The sequence below is a fragment of the Tenrec ecaudatus genome, chromosome 6 (assembly GCF_050624435.1).
Source record: "Tenrec ecaudatus isolate mTenEca1 chromosome 6, mTenEca1.hap1, whole genome shotgun sequence".
In the NCBI taxonomy this organism is placed as follows: Eukaryota; Metazoa; Chordata; class Mammalia; order Afrosoricida; family Tenrecidae; genus Tenrec; species Tenrec ecaudatus.
Window position 1 is genome coordinate 172,483,167 of NC_134535.1, and position 20,493 is coordinate 172,503,659.

The 20,493-nt window shown below is 40.4% G+C and overlaps 1 protein-coding gene across 1 annotated transcript in view; it reads left to right on the forward strand.

Annotated features, from left to right (window-relative positions):
- GPR158 (G protein-coupled receptor 158) overlaps window positions 1-20,493 on the forward strand; it is a 465,390-nt gene that overhangs the window by 305,451 nt on the left and 139,446 nt on the right. The window contains 1 exon segment of the mRNA XM_075553196.1: window positions 4,749-4,817. Within this exon segment, the coding sequence (XP_075409311.1) occupies window positions 4,749-4,817 (69 nt within the window).

Below are 20,493 nucleotides of genomic sequence, written 5' to 3' on the forward strand. Positions count from 1 at the left end.
TCAAACTGAGCTTAGCTGCAGTCTTTTCCAGGAAGCCGTGTGGCTTCTTCCTGGTCCTGCCTTGTTATAACCAATATTACATACATTGTTTTACTCTTAGTCTTGTATCATATTTCCAATATTTCATACTGTAACATAATGTAAGTTTGTGACCGTTTAAAAATAAGCTATAGAGCACATGTCCCCTACTCTGACAGGGAGGGCTGAGCAAATGGGAATGGGCCAATGACACACAAGAGAAGCACGAATCTGCACTAGCTAGAATGACTGGAGGACATCTTTGTGCACTGACTCATGGACGGGTCATCCTCATGGCCATTGGGTCAATTCTGACTCATCGCAACCCTGCGGAAAAGGGTAGAGCGACTCCTGTGTGGTTATTACGTCATTTCATGTCAACCTGATCCATACATGTAGGCGTGGAGACTGTAACACCTATACGGAGTAGGAAGTCCAGTCTCTCTCCTGTGGATGTCATCCTTAAGGCATCGCAAACGAATTAGGTTAGGTTGTGGGAACACCCTTATAGCATCATACGGTTGATGGAAAATCACAACTGAACTCAAATACATTGGTGTTATATAGGTATACTTTTTTAAATACAGGTACGTATAAAAACCTGCAAAGAAAGGGGGAACTGATCACAATGATTTGCATATAACCCCCTCCGGAGGGATAGATAACAGAAAAGTGGGTGAAGGGTGACAGAGGACAATGTTAGATATGAAAATAATAATCTATAAGGATTATTCATGTTGGAGGGAGGGTCGGGGAGGGAGGAGGTACATGAGGAGCTGAACCAAGGACATAAGTAGAAAGAAAAATGCTTTGGAAATGATGATGGCGGCATATGTACAAATGTGCTTGACACAGTGGATGAATGTAAGGATTCTGATAAAAGATGTAAGAGGCGCCAATTAAAGGATTTAAAAAATTTTTAAACCTGCAAAGAAAGGATAAAGTAATGATGTTAAACCTGGAAGCACACCAGCACTTAAGGTAGCATTGTTCACCATATCCAGGGGGCAATTGCACTAAAGAAGAACACCTGTTTTCTCAGAGAAAGGACTGGAAAGACCAGTGGTACGTAAAGGCAGCTTTGCTGTGTTCGGATTGTTTGAGTTGTTTAAACAACATGAATACATGTAGTTAACAGAAATTAAAAATATGCTAAGATAATCATCCAACCAGGTGTTTGTCTTTAAGTGAAAACGGTGTGTAATGTCCTGTAATACAATATACCACTTTGGAAATTCTTCCCGCTAAAGCACATTTAAAGCCTTGTTGATAGAAATTGTCTTTTCAATTCTTACATTAATGCAAGCCCTAAATTCTTTTTTTTTTTTTAATCATGATGCTGCTTATTGGTCCATTTTTTTTAAAATTTTAACAATTTATTGGGGCTCATACAATTCTTTTCACAGTTCATATATATACATACATCAATTGTATAAAGCACATCTGTACAGTCTTTGCCCTAATCATTTTTTTCTCTTTTCTTCTTTTACATTTTATTAGGGACTCATACAACTCTTACCACAATCCATACATATACATACATCAATTGTATAAAGCACTTCCATACATTCCCTGCCCCAATCATTCTCAAGGCATTTGCTCTCCACTTAAGCCCCTTGCATCAGGTCCTCTTTTTTTTCCCCTCCTCCCTCCCCATTCCCCCCTCCCTCATATGCCCTTGGTAATTTATACATCGTTGTTTTGTCATATCTTGCCCTATCCGGAGTCTCCCTTCCCCCCTTCTCTGATGTCCCTCTCCCAGGGAAGAGGTCACATGTGGATCCTTGTAATCAGTTCCCCCTTTCCAACCCACTCACCCTCCACTCTCCCAGCATCGTCCCTCACACCCTTGGTCCTGAAGGTATCATCCACCCTGGATTCCCTGTACCTCCAACCCTCATATGCACCAGTGTACAGCCTCTGTCCTATCCAGCCCTGCAAGGTAGAATTCGGATCATGGTAGTTGGGGGGAGGAAGCATCCAGGATCCGGGGGAAAGCTGTGTTCTTCATCGATACTACCTCACACCCTAATTAACCCATCTCCTCTCCTAAACCCCTCTATGAGGGCATCTCCATTGGTCAACACTTGGGCCTTGGGTCTCCACTCTGCACTTCCCCCTTCATTTAATATGATATATATATACATATATATACATACATATATACATATACACATATATACACATACATACACACACTTACATCTTTTTTTTTTTTTGCATGATGCCTTATACCTGGTCCCTTGGGCACCTCGTGATCGCACTGGCCGGTGTGCTTCTTCCATGTGGGCTTATTTGCTTCTGAGCTAGATGGCCGCTTGTTCACCTTCAAGCCTTTAAGACCCCAGACACTATCTCTTTTGATAGCCGGGCACCATCAGCTTTCTTCACCACATTTGCTTATGCACCCATTTGTCTTCAGCGATCCTATCATGGAGGTGTGCAGTCAATGATATGATTTTTTGTTCTTTGATGCCTGGTAACTGATCCCTTTGGGACCACTCGCTCACTCAGGCTGGTGTGTTCTTCCATGAGGACTTTGTTGCTTCTGAGCTAGATGGCCGCTCGTTTATCTTCAAGCCTTTAAGACCCCAGTCACTATCTCTTTTGATAGCCGGGCACCATCAGCTTTCTTCACCACATTTACTTGTTCACCCACTTTGGCTCCAGCCGTTGTGTCGGGAGAGTGAGCATCATAGAGTTCCAATTTAATAAAAGAAGGTATTCATGCATTGAGGGAGTGTTTGAGTAGAGGCCCAAGGTCCTTCCGCCACCTTAATACTTGACCTATAAATATAGACACATAGATCTATTTCCCCATCCTCCTATATATATTTGCATGTACATGTCTTTGTCTAGACCTCCATGAATGCCCTTTGACTCCTAGCTCTTTCCTCCATCTCCCTTGACTTTCCTCCTGCCCTACTACCATGCTTCATGCAAGCCCTAAATTCTTTGAAGGGATTATGCAAAGCGTTCCTGTGACTGATAATGTCAGAGTTTTTAAACAGGAGAGACTCTTCTCCCTCTATTCAGTTATCTGACATTTCATTTTATAGAGCGAAACTTGTGGCTTGGTTAGTTTAGCCTGTCTTTGTTGTTAGAAATTTAATGGCTACTGTTTCCAATTATTTTCTTGCTGAGTAACATATGAGGGGTACTACCCCCCCCAAAACCAATGCTCATGTGTGTGTTTTTTAAGGTGAGGGGGGATAATGCATTTGGAGTTCATTCCACCAGGTCACACTATTAATTAAGCTTTCTATTAGAGATTCTGAAAAGATTGCTTAACAATGTGCAACGAAAAAGGCCTAATTTGTGGCAGATGGGGACTGGTTTTGCCACCACGACAATGCACCTGCTCACACAGTCATCTCAGTGCACCCGTTTTTGACAAAAAAACAGCATGCCTCTCTGCCGTACACATTTGACCCACCTGACCTCGCTTCATGCGACTTCCTTTTGCTTCCGGGAATGAAGAGGGACGTGAAAGGATAGCGATTTAATGATGTAGAAGAGGTGAAGAAAAAAATGAGGGAGGTGCTGTCAGCCATCTAAACAGGAGTTTGAAAAATCTTTTCAAGAATGGAACTGCAAATTTGACAAATGTATTAAGTATAATGGAGATCTCATTGAGGGTGAATAAGGTTATTTTATTTTAAAAATTAAATATATAGCTTTGAAAAAATATTATGGTGTATTTTTGGTACCCCTTCCTATTGTACTTAAGTTAATTGTATAATTCATTGAATGTAGTTTATATTTTATTTAATGAAAACATGGAGAACCTAGAATGGGATGTTGGGTGGTTTTGTTCTTAATCAATATGCTCACTATATATTGATGGTTCAATTCAGTTGAGCAAAATATATTTTGAGAAGACAAGCAAGCTTTATAATTTTTTATTTCTCTGTTGCTAATGTGAGTCAAATACTACTGGGCATATATATGCTTGACAAGTTGTACATTTTCCAGAATTTATTTAAAAACCAACTAAATGTTTTGGATATGGAGTTAAGAGTTGCATTTAAACATTTCCTTATGTGAGACACCTCATTTTGTGTTAGCCTCATAACAGAGTACTGTTGGTGAATACTTGGGACTCTCTGTTGGCACAATGATAGAAAAACCACCAGACTAAGCCTTATGTTGATTTATCTATCAAGACCATCCAGTAGTTAAGGCTGAAAATGGATTAGAGATAGGATTACAAAATCACTTTGAGTTGAAGTTTTGGCATTCCAAGAGAGAGCTTCTGAATCAGTGAACCTCGTGAATTAGGAGATTCCTCTAGATCAGTGGTTCTCAACCTTCCTAATGCCGCGACCCATCAATACAGTTCCTCATGTTGTGGTGACTCCCCAACCATAAAATTATTTCCATTGCTACTTTATAACTGTAATTTCACTACTGTTGTGAATCAGGCGTCCCCTGTGAAAGGGTCATTCGATCCCCCAAAGGGTCGCAACCCACAGGTTGAGAACCGCTGCTCTAGATAATGTGCTCAGTGGAATGGACGGTTCAGGAAATCAAATGCTCAAGAATATAATTCTCAGAAGCTGCTGGCATTAGCACCCATCACGCTGGCCACCACTGTTGCCATCACTGAAAGGTTAATCAGTTTCTTTTCTTTCTCTCCTCCATAGAAGTGTGGAGGCAGTGTCACAGTTGTGTGCATTTCTCCATGTTTAGAAATCTGTTAACAGTGCCAATTTCCTTTTGTGTTTTAGAGCATCAGGGCATCGGGGCTTATCCTGCTGGAAACAATCCTTTTTGGGTCTCTGCTGCTATACTTTCCGGTGAGTAACAAAATTGTATTTGACAAGTAGCTTCTGTTTTTTTAAGGCAGTATGATATCTACATCTCTATGTACTTGTGTAGTATTATATGTCTATGATACCTTAAATTTAGGGTACAGATAATATATGTATAATAAATATGCATATACACATCAAAAGTCCATTGAAAATGAAGTTAAGAATAAGGAGGTTTCCATGCACTTTTTGAAGCATGCTTGTGTGTGTGTGTGTGCGCACGCACATGCACCGTGGTGCTGCAGTGGTTAAAGCGCTAAGATACTAACCAAAGGTTTACAGCTTAGACCGACCCATTGCTCTGTGGGAAAAGACGCGGTGCTCGGCTTCCTTATGATTTATAGCCTTGGAAACCCTGTGAGCCATTTCTACTTTTTCCTTTAGTGTTGCTTTGAGTTAAATGACCGAACGGCAATGGGACTTTGGCAGATAGATAGAAAGGTAGATACATTTATGCCCATGTAACTATATATGCACAACCCATGAGGGGACTTGGAAAACTTTATGGAAAAAGGATTTAAAAGGTAAATATTAAAATGGATGCTTTTTTTTAAACCTAAACATAAACTCCACCAAGACAGAGATGATCTTGTAAGAGATGGTCTGAACCATTTCACCCAGCCCCAAAGAGCTGATGTTGCTGGGAAGTTAGACATGCTAAAGTTGCCTTTTTCACATTAATAACTGAAGAAAATGGATGCCCTTTATCATTTTGAGGTGTTTAAATGATCAAGAAGCAAAAAGAAGTCAGAAGGAATCAAGATTGGACTCTGAATTGGATGCCTACTAATTTCCCATCAATACTAATTTCCCATCAGTACTTTCACAACATTGTCCTTGTTTGTGAGGAGATTCAGCAGGTGCCTCATCATGGTGGAGAAGAACTCTTTGGTGAAGTTTTACTGCCTTTTTTCTGCTAATTAACTTTCTCAAAGATGCTATCCCTTGTCCTTCCAGAAAGCCCACAACAATAGGCCTTGAACATTCCAAACATTTATGGCCTTGGCCTTTGGTCTTGACCACTCTGCTTTTACTTTGACTATATCAGTTCCATTCCATGGGAGCATTGCTTCGTCTCCACGATTTCACAGGTAAAGCCATGTTTCACCTTCTTTTACAATTTTCCTTAGATTATTTCAGGGTCTTTATTCCCATTGATGACAGCTCTATTGTCCGGTTACTGAGGCTAAATATCTGGGAGTCATCGTTGATACCTCCTCTTCTCTCACACTGATGAGAACATCTTTCAAAATAAAGTCACAATGGAACCAGTTCCAATCATGCTCACTGCTGTGTCCTGTAGTAAACCACAACCAATCTATCTTCTGGATTGTTGCCCCAATCTCTTTATACTGCCTCCACCTTTTCCTCCCTGCTTGCCTATTACCATCCATCTTCAAATTGGCAGCCAGCTTTGATTCCAAAGTTAGACCATGTAATCCTCTTCTCAAAAATTTCAAATTGTTTCCTATTTCTCTTATAGTAAAAGCCAAAATCCTTACAATTTAATTGCCCCTCCATGTCCTCATTCCTTAATCCCTGTCCCTCAGTCAATGTTTACAAGCATTCTCAGTCAATTAAGGTTTAGTTGGCATCTTAAATTAAATGTTATATTTCCCCTAAAATGTAAATACATTTAAATATAATCAGTTTTTGTTTTTCATGAAGTCACTTGAAAATTTCAATTTGCTGCCTAAAGTTAAATATGCTGTTGTTCACTGCCATAAGAGTCAGTTCTGGCTCGTGAAAGCCCCACGATAATGAGTAAGGGAAGAAATAGAATAATACGAAAGTGGAATAATTGTGAGACTCAGAGCGACTGCTTGTTGTTAGGCTCCATCAAGTTGACTTCTCACGATGGTGGCCCAGTGCCTGAAAGGCCCCTTGACCATCAGTACTATGCTTGATCGTATTGTTCAGACACTGTGTCAATCCATCTTGTTGAGGACATTCCTCAACATTCTCCTCCCATTTGAGCCCCTGATATCGGCTCCCCATTTCTTCTCCCTCCCTCCCCGCTGCCCTCCCTCATGAACCCTTGATAAGTTATAGATTATTTTTTCCATATCTTACATCGTCCTCTGTCACCCCTCACCCACTTTTCCGTTATTCATACCCCCCTTGGGTGTGGGGGGGGTTGCTTTCACACCACTTTTCTGGTTACTTGGTCATTAGTTTCCAGTGTGTCAAATGTAAACCTGAGACGTCTCTAGATTCAAGTGGCATATACGCAAGGTGATAGTTTGGTTCTTGTGGACTTGTTTTAATGTTATTCAACGTCAACATACATATGAGCAAACAATGGTCTTTTCTGCAATCCTCCCCACCACCACCCACCACCCCAGGGCCTTTTTCTGACTATTGGTATTGAGCTTCTCCATTGTCCGTTTCTATGGTTTGTGTTAGCCAGGAAGATCCGCTAAAACCTTTCCATCCTGGCTGGCCCAGGCGGTATTTGAAGTACTGCTGTCTAACTTCCAGCCTCACAGTAAAATTCAAGCCAAACTGAGAGTGGAATTGAGGAGCCTATTAAGTGGACCCATTCTTATAATGGGTCATTTGAAAAACAAAAGAAAAGGAAATGTCAGGCTACTCAATGTCCAAGGACCCTTTTCATTACTGGTTACTGGGACTGATTGTTGCAGCATATCTGATATTTACCTGTGAGATCCCAGAGGGAGAAAAAATTCACATCCTCCCAGTCAAGTCCACTCACAACGGCACTGTAGGACAGGGTAGAACTGCCCGCGTGCGTTTCTGAGACTGCCGCTGAGCACAAAGTCATTCATGAAGCCAGGCCATGTTCCATGGAGCCAGCTGATGGTGTCGAACTGCCGGCGTTCTTGTTGGCAACCCCAAATGTAACCTACTATGCCGCAGATTCTAATAACCGCAACCATACCACAACCAAACCCACACCACGGAGCTGATTCTGACTCATAGGAACTCTTGAAGACAAAATGGAACTGCTTATTGGATATTTTTCCTTTGAAGCTGCAAATCCCAATGGGAGCAGAAAGCTGGGTATTTCTCTATTGAAGAGGCTGGTGGGTTCTGACTGCTGAGACGTCCATTAGCGTCCAACATATGACCCACCTGTGCTCCTCACGTTGCAATTTAAAGAGGGAAGAAGGAAGAGAAAGGCAGATTTAAATAAGTATAAAGACAGCACTCTGCTTAGTAATTCTAAGATAACTGTGAGGAAGAGAACAGAAAAGGAGGTTTATCAAGCACATTCTTGCCAGAAACGTTTGGATAGCTTATAATGTTGACCTCTGCCTAACTCGCTGTTGGCTTCACCTCTAATCACATGAGTTATTTTTACCACTCGGAGATACAAATGTGCACACCTTAATTTCACATGGCCATATGGGTCTCGCATAACCGACACCACTGCCATCACAGGACAGAGGGGATCTGCCCCATGGCTTTTCAAGGCTGCGATCGCTACTGGACAGACTGCCGCATCTTTCGCCTGCAGGGGGCAGATGATTTAAACTGTCTGCCTTCTAGTTACCAGGCACGCTCTTAACCATCTCACCCTCAGGACCCTCAGACTCTACAGAAGGAGGAAAGAGATTAAAACTCTACATACTGAGTCTAAGAGAGAGAATAATGCTATTTTAGGACTGGGAGGGAATGGGTGAGGAGATAAGGGAATTGATGAATGTCTTTATTAAGTCATGAGTATATACGTGCATCCGTGTATGTGCACAAAACATTCTGTGCACATCTGTGTACCTGTCTAGAGCATTCTCGGTGATGTACATCTGTGTCCAAGTGCAGAGTGTTCTTGGCGAGGGAAACCATAACCAGGTGAGTGGACCAGGGCTCATCTGCAGAGCGGTCAGTAAGAGCGTTCAGTTACTGTTTTTGCTGCAGGGAAGTCCTGTATTAAGCAAAATGATTAAGAAAATAAAATAGAGACAAAAGTTAAAATTATTTGATACTATACATATTGAACAAATTCTGATTTTTAAATAGATGGTGTAATGTTTTTTTCTCTCTCTAATGTGCTTATCCCAGAATTGCCCAAGAAAATTTTACTGTGGGTCACAATTTTTAGAAAAATTACACTTGGGTCAAGTGGGATGTTTTTACTCTATTTTGTTGTTGTTGTGGTGGTGGTTTTGTTCCCTTGTTAATTTATTTTAAAGGTGATAATTAAGAACTCGAGGAAGTATAAATGTGGGGCAAGAGTGAGAACTACCAGGTTTGATGCAATCTCTCTTTCCTTCTTCCTGGCTCTGTCAACTTGCTAAACCAGTAGTTTATATAATCAGTATTTCCCTGTGCTCTTGGTAATGTAACAAGTGTGGAATGTTTTTAGAGCTGGGTAACCCAAAAAGGATTTTGGGATGTTCACTGTTCTGTTGAGTTATGCAATGAGTCTTTTATTCTTTTGGGGCTGTATATTCTTCTTCAGATTTGCAAGAATTAAGGTTATTTTTGCCTTTCCTAAGCAATCTTAGACTACAGATGATCTCACAATAATGCTTATATTTGAAAGTCCAAATTAGAGATTATCTTCATTGTGCAGATGAGGACAAATCAAAATCTGACTAAATTTAGCACTTTTATAATTGGATAGAAGGGAGCTGAAGCATTTAAAACCTTTTCTTACAGAGTCTCAAAAGAAACTCATGATTTGAAGTTCAGACATTTGTGAAGAAATTATTAGTATTCATAATCATCTAAAAACTTTCATGCAATTTGTAAATGATAAAAACCAGAACTTGAAAAAACTGACATCCGTTTTTCTCTCGTGACATTACAACTTAATTTAGGGATTTGTTAGAGAGAAAGACCCTTGATTCAACATGTTCTGCAGAGACCTTCTATTAGACCTAATACATGACAAAGACAGTCATCGGGATGAGGGAAATTGTCAGCATGGACTCCACTGAATTACAGATTTGATGTTCATTATATAGGAGAGAAAATACAGAAAAAGAAATCCTCACACGGTCATGACTGGTGGCTGGTTAATTCATCACTGTTGCAGGCAGGACTTCAGGAACAGGAAAGGACCATGACTGGAAAATGTACATTATTGCAGGTTGAAATGTCACAGGATTGGTTCCAGAGTTTCCGTTACTTGGCTACGTGGTAGTCAGGATATGACTCATGATTATGTGACTCCTTGAACAGTCACCAGGATGTCACCTTCAACTGAAATTAGATCATGTGTCTGATTGGATGATTAAGGACATGCTCAGGTAACTGTCCTAGTTCTTTGTTCCCTGATGCCTTCATCAGTGACACCTTTGTGTGAGCAACCTTCTGCATACTTTCAATGACCCTCTTCCGGAGAGCACACTGCCTTTCCGTAGACCTGCTTCAGCCTTGCCTGAGCATCCTCACATTGCTTAACTATTTAAGTCAAGACTGAGACTGGAGTTAAGGATTCTGCTCTGTTCCACAGTCTTCCACTAACTAAATGCTTTACAGTGTAAGCTCTAACGCAGGGATTAATCAACCATATCATTGGTAATATAAAGTTTAGAAGTGTCTGCCTTGACCAAACCTGTAATTTCAGCTAAGGAAGCAATGTCTCTAATTTGAGTTATGTATTTGTTCAGCTGATGTGCCTTTCTATAAAAGACACCAGTGCTTGTATTAATATACTAATTTACCTTTAGTTCAGATTCTATTAAAATAGGATTGTGAACAATTAGATATGGAAGGGACATGCAGTGAGTCTTTATTCGACCTCCTCATTTTGGGAATGAAAGAGGCTCAGAGAAGTTATGACTCTCCTAATTTTTCCAGCTCTGTAATGAGAAAGCTAGGAATAAAACTCGGCATGTTGACTCCTGGTCTAGTACTGTCTTCTGTGCAGGGAAAGTTGTTTGCTCCTTGGGCCAACGGACAGGACCACTATCTTCCAGTTTCATGGTCTGTGGGAGAATGTTGATGGTTCAGCCATGGGAGCTGATGAGCAATGGCTGGCCTGTGCCTCCGCCTGAGATAATCGGATACTTGCTTAAGCACAGTTCCCTGAATAAAGCTGCAGAAGATAGCAGTCTGTCCATTTATCAGTTACTTCCTGTTCCCAACCTTATCCTCCCCTCCAGTCTGTGAATAACTTGGCCGATGTGTTACTGCTTCTCTGTAAACCTTCAAAGAATTGTGAACTGTCACATTGTGCAATCCTGTCTTGAGTTGCAGGCTACGTGCAGGAAAGGTATTTAAGCCTGCCTCTTAAAAAGCATGATGTCCTGGAGTGTCTATAGTGCAGGGTCGTCCCCCCCCTAATTTTGGTTATCCCTTTTGTGCATAAGTTTGCTCACTGCAGATCATACCCATTTGAACCTGTTTGTAGTGTAAGATAAGAGCCAGTTTCTACATTGTCTTACAGTCTTCTCCTCTATGATAATAATACTTCTCAGAAGAAAGTGTGAGCATGCGATGCAAATGATACCAGGCAGGAGAATCAGGAAGGCCCATTTTCTCCCCTCCGGCTAGTAATCCTTCCTCCTCAGAGAAGTAAAAGGCAGAAAGGGTGAAGCAGGGACCCATAATAAAACCCCAGTGTACTTGAGTGGGCCGCAGTGAACTATATGAAGTGCCTTTATGTCTGTGTCAAAATTCACTCAAGGCCACGTTAACTCCCTTTAGTGACATCTTCAATGTCTCTCGTTAAGGCACTTGAATGGAATTTGGGGCGTACTGAGAATGACCTTTTCGCCTGCGAAGTCATTTTTCCATATGAGAAAATCTATTCACAAATGTCAGGCATCAGAATAGGGGCGTATACTTGACTCCATTACGGTGTACTTGGGAAGACAGAGACATTAAAATTAATGCTAGATTCATGTGGTCAATCCCACGTTATGTTTGGCACAAAGCTTGAGTGCCTCTACTGGGGGAAGGAGAGGGCTGGGAGAAGCCTGAGGAGAACCAGGACAACGTCCATGACAAATAGGATGGAGACAGAGCGACGCATTTGAGAGAAAACACTAAGAGGAGCCCTGGTGGCACAGGAGTTAAGCACTGCCTTGCTAACAAAAATGCTATCACTCCAAGAAAAAGAAGTGACAATCTACTTCTGTGAAGATTTACAACCTTTGGCTCTGAGATGCAATGCATATATATTTATCAATGTTATATTTTCTCAATGAATATATAATTTTCTCATTATAATAAGGACCCCGGGTGGCACAGGGCTTATGTGCTTGACTGCTAAGTGAAAAGTTGGCAATGTGAACCCACCACCAGCTAGTCACTCAATAGAAGAAAGATGTGCAAGTCTACTTCCATACTCCATGGAGCAATTCTATTCTGCTTAACGCGTCCAGATGAGTTGGAACTTTACTCAATAGCAATGAGTAAAGGAGTATGTGGACCTCATCAGATGGAATGCATGGACATAGGAATAAAATAAATTAAATTTGTGGAACGAGATGTTGGAGAAACTCAATTTCAGCCAACACAAGGCGATGGGCTCACTGTGGAATAGACAGCACATTACTCATATAACACTTCAAGTTGAAGCTTAAGAAAATTTAAACAAGTCCATGACAGCAAAAATATAATCTTGAGCATATCCCTCTTGAATTTAGAAATTACCTTAAGGGTGAGTTTCACGCATTGCTCCCTAAGAGCCTAACCTGCAAAGGGTGTGGACGACCTAGAGTGTCGTGCAGAAAGAAACAACCGTCCATTACGGAATCAAGAAAGAGGAAGGGCCAAAATGGATATGAGAAGAGATTCTGAAACTAGCTTTTGAACATAAAGAAGCTGATTAGCAAAATGATGAAGTAAAAAAAGTTGAAAAGAAATTTTCAAGGGCAGCTTGAGTAGACAAGGTAAAGTATTATAATGAAATGTGAACATATTTGGAGTTAGATAAGCCAAAAGGAAGAACAAACTCAGAATTGTTTAAGCCGAATGAAACTAAAGAAAAAGAAATCCAAGCCATGAGTTGAAATATTGAAGGATTCTATATGCAAAATAAATATGCGATTGCTCAGGAAATATCAAAGACAAGGAAAGAACCAATGTTTGGAACCAATGCTCCAAAAAGAGCATTGGTAAAAAATTGGTAAACATTCAGCCATTTTAAAGGTAGCATATAATCAATAACTAATGATACCAAGGCAACAACATACGTATTTAGATGGGTTATAGAAATCGATATTTTTCCTTTCGGAAACAGTATTTTAAATTCTATACCATTGGCTAACTTAGTGATACCATCAATAGAATTCCCATATGATCCATGAGGATGATTTATGATGGTCCCTAATGAAATCATAATGACATCTTGAAGGTGGACCAAGGACATACGTCAACCATAGATATGCTATTGGAGTTTGAGCTCACACTTCACTGTAGCCAGTAGGCCGGATGATCTCCATATTTGTGCCCATTCCACTGAAAGACAATCCAACCGCTTGGAGAAATTTTCAAGCAATGCATTAATACCAGACATCTTTGTTGTTGAAGATAGCTCAATGATGGTTGCAGCAGTCCATCAATAGCAAACTGCCAGGAATTCAAGCCGTATTCAAAAGAGAACACGGGGTGAGGGATATTACTGCTGGTGTGAGATGGAACCCAGATGACAGCAGAGAACACCAGAAATGTGTTTATTGTCTACGCAAAGCCATTTGACTTTGTATGTCATACCAAACTCTGGACAGCAGTGCAAAGAATGGCAATTCCAAAACGCTTAAGTGTGCTCATGTGGAAACTGCTTGTTGTATATAAGTTTATGGGACATGCGATCACCGCATGCTTTCAAGTCAGGAAAGGTGTATCCAAGTCAGGGCTGTATCCTTTCATGCTTACTGAAGGTGTGTGCTGAATAAATAATCCAAGGAACTGGGCTATATGAAGAAGTATCGGCATCAGGGCTGGAGAAGGCTCATTAATAGATTGCAATGTGGAGATTGCCACAAGCCTTGCTTGCTGTGAGCCCAGAGAACTTGAAGAAGTTATTGATGAAGACCAATAACTACAGCCTTTAGTATGGATTACAACACAACATACAAAAAAAATCCAAGTCCTTACCACCTGACCAATAAAAATCATCATGATCAAAGAAAATATTGAGATTACCAAAAATTTCATTTTCTTTGGGTCACTAATAACATTCCTTATATATTATATGCCCACTGATGTAAGCTTATACTTATTTGTATGCATATGTTAAATAAATCACTAGGCTATAGACACTAGAATTTCTAACAAATTTTTTAAAAGTTCTTATATTTTATGTGAAATTACCTTTACTGGAAATCATTTTTTCTCTGTGTAGTATTGAATTAACGTGCCTTTTCTGTTTCATTCAAATGCCTTTCTTTAACATTTCTTATGATACATTTCTGGCCATAACAAATTTCCCCCGCTTTTGTTTGATTAGGAATATTTAAATTTCATCCTCCTTTTTAAAGGACATTGTGCCATATCTAAAATCATTGGCCGCTGATTTAAAGTTTTTATTATTATTTCTTTTCTTTAATCACCTTAACTGTTTCATTCTGGTACCTTCTTTTCTCTAAGTTCTCTGAGGAGGAATGGGGGCTTAATACTATTGAAGATCCATTGCATGTGAATATTTGGTTTTCTCTTTGTTGTTTTCAGGGTTCTCTCTTTTATGTTGAACTTGTAAAACTTTGAAGGTTGAGAAATGATAAACATTACCCGGATGGTATATTTTGTTCTCCAAGGAAAGATCGGCAGCTTATTCCTTCTTTAATCTCCTTGTGGATCAATTAGAATTTTCCTATCTCTTCAAATATTCTCTGTCATTTTTTCTCCTTATGCAATTTGCTTCAGCTTTATATTTTGCTTATTAGAGTCTTAGAATTCCATTAGGTTCTGCTCCATTTCCTTGTCTTTACTTTTCAGTCTCCATAATTTCAATTGCCTCATCTCCTCCTTGACTTATTATTTTTTTTGCCAGCTAAATCTTTAGTTAAGCTTCTCCAATTAATTTTTTCCATTAATTGTATTTTTCAGTTTGGTATTTCCACTTAATGTCATTTAGATGTATTTGGAATACTATGGCAGCAAAAGAGGGGTAAAAAGCAATCTGAAAGATTGGATATGTATGAGAATATTTGATACCATCAAGTACACTATAGTGGGGGACAGAGAGGCAAAAAAGAGGAGCTGATACCAAGGACAGAAGTAGAAAGAAATTGTTTTGGAATTGTTGATGGCAACATGTGTACAAGTGGACTTAATACTACTGAATGATGGATTGTTATAAGATTTGTAAGAGCCCCCAATAAAATGATTAATAAAAGCAAACAAACAACACTACAGTATGTGAATAGTTGTTTTGTGAAAGGTAGATCAAGGAGAATGGGAATCGATTTTAATCTGTGCAAGAGGATTTCCAGAATATTGGTTAAGTAATGAGCACATGAGACATCAGGTATATTCAAGGAATGTGATGCCGAGACATTTGGTTTTGTCTTCTCTAGAGTGGGTAAGAAAAATGGAGGAAACTTTAGCCAAGGGGCTTCACAAAGTTCATGGGCAAATGGAATGAAAAGATAATGGCATTTTTTCCATGAACTTGTGAAAACACCATGGTAGATATTCTGGAATTCTATGTAGTTCAGTTTATCAACTTATTCTTCTATTGCTGTGGTTCTCAACCTTCCTAATGCCATGGCCCTTTAATACAGTTCCTCATGTTGTGGTGACTCCCCAACCATAACATTATTTTTGTTGCTACTTCATAACTGTCATTTTGCTACTGTAATGAATTGGGTGACCCCTGTGAAAGGGTCATCGACCCCAAAGGCATCTCAACCCACAGGTCGAGAACTGCTGTTCTACTCATTTCCCTATTTGGCCCGCCAGAGATCATTGTGGTGAATGGCTGTCTTTAGGTAAAAGCATGGGAACTACCCCTTATGCATATTCCATAATATTCAGCTGAGTTTTAGAACAATGATTTTTAAGAATTAACTGGCAATCTTCCGTTAGTTGGGAGAATTGTAATACGTTGTATAATCATTGAAGAATGGAGAGCTGGACCCCCGGTATTAATTTATCAAAACACAAACATCTTGGCTATCTTTGTTAGAATAGATACCAGTTAAATTAAAACCCAAAGCAAACAAGTTATTTTTCACATTATTTCTGAGTCCTGGTGACCGATGTGCATCAGAATAGAAATGTGATCTGTAGCCTTTAAAAAAAATCATTTTATTTGGGGCTCATACAACTCTTAACACAATCCATACATACATCCATTTTATAAAGAACATCTGTACACTCCTTGCCCTCATCATTCTCAAAACATTTGCTCTCCGCTTAAGCCCTTGGCATCAGCTCCTCATTCCCATCCACCCCCCCCATCCTCCCTGCTCCCCTTAACCCTTGATAATTTACAAATTATTATTTTGTCATATCTTACACTGCCGACATCTCCCTTCACCCACTTTTCTGTTGTCCATCCCCCAGGGAGGAGGTTATATATAGATCCCTGTAATCGGTTTCCCATCTCGTCCCCACCCTACCTCCACCCTCCCAGTATCACCATTCTCACCACTGGTCCTGAAGTGATCATCTGTCCTGGATTCCCTGTGTTTCCAGTTCCTATCTGTACCAGTGTACATCCTCTGGTCTAGGCAGTTTATAAGGTAGAATTGGGATTATGATAGTTGAAGGTTGGGGAGGAAGCATTTGAGAACTAGAGGAAAGTTGTATGTTTCATTGTTGCTACCCTGGCTTGTCTCCTCCCTGCGGCCCTTCTGTAAGGGGATGTCCAGTTGCCTACAGATGGGCTTTGGTTCCCCACTCTTCACTCCCCCTATTCACAATGATATGATTTTTTGTTCTTTGATGCCTGATCCTTATCCCTTCTACACCTCATGATCACAGAGACTAGTGTGCTTCTTCCATATGGACTTTGTTGCTTCTGGGCTAGATGGCCACTTGTTTAACTTCAAGCCTTTAAGATGCTATATCTTTCGATAGCCAGGCACCATCAGCTTTCTTTACCACATTTGTTTATGTACCCATTTATCTTCAGCGATCTGTATTGGGGAGGTGAGCAAACAGTGATATGATTTTATTTCTTTGATGTCTGATAACTGATCCCTTTGGCACCTTGTGATCACACAGGAAGGTGAGCATCATGAAATGCCAATTCAATAGAACAGAGTGTTCCTGCATTGAGGGAGTACTTGAGTGGAGGCCCAATGTCCATCTGCTACCTTAATACTAAACCTACAAATATATGCACATAGATCTATTTCCCCATCATCATATATAAATATATTTACATATGAACGTACCTGTATTTAGATCTCTATAAATGCCCCTTGCCCCCTAGCTCTTTCCTCTATTTCCTTTTACTTTCCTCTTGTCCCACTATCATGCTCAGTCTTCATTTGGGTTCCAGTAATTCCTCTCAGTTACATTGCCCTTGAGCAATCCCTACCAGGCCTCTTATACCCTCCTTGTCCCTGATTTTGGATCACTTGCTGTTCCCCTCTCCCATGTTCTCCCAGAACCATTGGTCCTGTTGTTTTCTCCTCCAGATTGTTTATCCAGTCTATCTTATCTAGATAGACCGGCAGAGATAATATTATGCACACACACAAAACAAGACAGCAAAACAAAGCGACAAAAGAAAACAAAATGACAACAAAAAAATAAAATTAAAAAGAAGAAAGAAAGGAAAATCCTGCAAATAGTTCAAGGTCTGTTTTTTGAGCTTTCAGGGTGTTTTCTGGTCAAGTCAGATGGGGTGCCATGCCCTGGCCCCAAAGTCTATTTCTGGTATTCTCTTGGGACATCCTTGTTCTGCTCCCCTTGCTGTTCTGTTGCACGCCCTTGGTGTTTTACCTCTGTGTGGTGGGGTCAGATTGGCTCAGTTCCAACACTGTCTCCAGTGTTGTCTTCTGTAGGGCTATGGGTCAGTGAGGGATGCCGTGTCTCATAGTGGGGCTGGTCATATTGTCCTCTCTGTGCATTGGCTGCTCTGAGCAGATATATTGTCCTCAAAGCTTGTTTGGCCAGGCTGTGCTCCACTCTCTCTTCCTCCACCTTCATTTGCTCCCATGTGTTCTGATCAGACATGTCCTTCTCCCTGGGCTGTAGCTTCAGTGCTGTCCTCTCAAGTAAATTCTTCGGAGGGGTGGGGGTGTAGCTGTCCACATAGTTGGGTTAGGGCCAGACCCTCAGACCTCTCTACTGGTTCTGAAAATAAGCTCTTAATCTTACCACCAGCTGAAAACCTCTCTTACCAGATGCATGCTGTTTCCGTTGGCAGCAGCTCCGTCCTTCTAGTTGCTCGGACACGTACTTTGGTGTACCCTTGGTGTCTTCCTCTCTCCTGCATCTCACATCCAACTCACCAGGAAAGCGTGTTGGCTTACCCTTCAAAATATATTCAGAACTCAAGCACCTCCTACCACCTCCATTGTTATGCCTTGGTACATGCCACCGTCACTTAGGATTGCAGTAATTTTCTAATTACCTCCCTGTTTGGCCTCCTGCATTCTCTTCCCAATATAGCAGCGAAGAACATCTTTATACAATAGATAGCATTGCTCCCCCGAAGACTTACAGAGTAAAATCTAAAGACTGAAAAGGCCGACAGGATCCGTTCACCTTTGTCCCACGACTAAATTCAAGAGCTTGGTCGTCCTCCAATCCTAGAACAGTGCTGACACATAGCGGGTACTCTGTATATATTTCTTGAATGAACTGATGTCTTTTACAGACTTCTTCACAGATTAGCATATGGAGTGATGCCTAGTCCCTTGTATAGAAACTAGAACAATACTCAGGAAACCAGCATTTAGCTTATAAATTTCTTCACTATTTTCTCACTCTGACCTTGTAGTCTACTGCTCCACCTTTCTGCTACAGTAATATCGACCCCTTTGGTCTTCCATAAGCAACCTGAAAACACCCCAATCTGAGTGTCTGCACACTGGCTCTTTCCTTTTCCTGGAGCATGCTTAAGCCACATATGAGGGTGTACCCCTAAAATCTGGAACTTTTGGGTCCCCCAAAGCTGTGTATTTAAATTCTTTTACAAAACAACCTTATCACCTTCAAAGTACTCTCCATTATACTTAATACATTTGTCAAATCCATGATTCCATTCTTGGAAAAACATTTTCAAACTCATCTGTTTGGATGGCTCACAACACCTGCCTGTTTTTTTTTCTCTTCTATGTCTTTTCCTGTCCCTCTTCATTTGCAGAAACAAAAAGAAGTCGCACACAGTGAGGTCAGGTGCACAGGGCAAGAGAGGCATGCCATTTTTTGCCAAAAACTGGTGCACTGAGATGACTGTGTGAGCAAGTGTGTAGTCATCATGGCAGTTCCCTGGCTGCCTGCCCCAAATCAGTCCTTTTTTTATTTCACACTGTTCCGCAATCTTTTCAGAACCAAAGCTTGATTAACAGTCTAACCTGGTGGAACAAACTCCAAGTGCACTATGTGTTGACATTTTCACCCATTAGGGAAGTTAACAGATGTCCAAAATGAGGTTTGTCATCATTCGACATTTCACCTTTTTTGAAACAAGAAAACCACCTCATCCACTTGAGTTTTCCCCATAGCGCTGTCCTAGTAAACTGTGTTCAACATCACAACAGTTTCTGTGCCATTTTTCCTGAGCAGGAAAGAAAATTCCATAGCCCCACACTGTTCTCTTAAATTGGACATCACAAAAAATAAATTTCTAGCGAAATTGCTTTTACAAAAAAAATTCACTGTGATCTGAGAGAACCTTCCCAAGCAACGCCACTGGGTGCACTAACTCAGAGCAAGTTGTTTGATGCTCTCCTAGCAGGGGGAAAAATGCGTACTGCAAAAGCTCTGTTCTGCAAAGCGCAATTCTGTTTTGTTTTTGGGGGAGGGGGTACCCCCTTTATATCACCATGACTAACTCACTCACTTGCTTTAACTTTTAAATCTTTCCAAACTTATTGGAGAAAATCAGTTAAGGATCTTATGATTTTGAAATAAACAAGGAGAGATTAATTTAAAGATTATGACCTTAAAGTGAACATAAACCACCACAAATGCTGGGATTTTCTGATGGGACCAGAGGGAGGCAGGTTCTGTGATGATGTGGAGGCAGGAATGTCACAATTTGGTAGTAGACTAAGAACATAATGAATGATTCTGAGATCGCCTTCATGAGAACATGTGAGGAGATGTTGGTGCTGGCAATGATAGAAAATCTGACAGTCAGATGGCTTGAAAGGAAAGATAAGAAATTGTATCTCTGCAGCAGTGACATAACTGGAATGTTTTAGCTTTTAGTGAGACAATCCGGAGAGTAAAATTCATTTCATTTCCAATTCCTTTGCTAGATTTTGTGACTTAATGTTTTAGTCCATGGGCAAAAATGAAGATAGCTAGTAGGGACTCTTTCTGTCTGCTTGTCAGTGGCTACAATCTCACCCTTGATTACCAAAATGCATATTGACTTTTCCTGAGCAGGGTGTGGACACCTAAGTAACTAACTGTTTCTGAAGTCTCATAATTATATTCTTTTAGACAACCAAAAAACCCTTAAATTTTCATGTTTAGTTTTTGTTTAAAAATATAATTTTAAAGAATCTTATTTTTCTCCAAGAATAATTTTCCTCAGGTTTCTCAGACATTTGTCTAACAATTACCAATACTATGCTGTCCAAGGTTTTCCTCTTTGGTCTTAGATGTG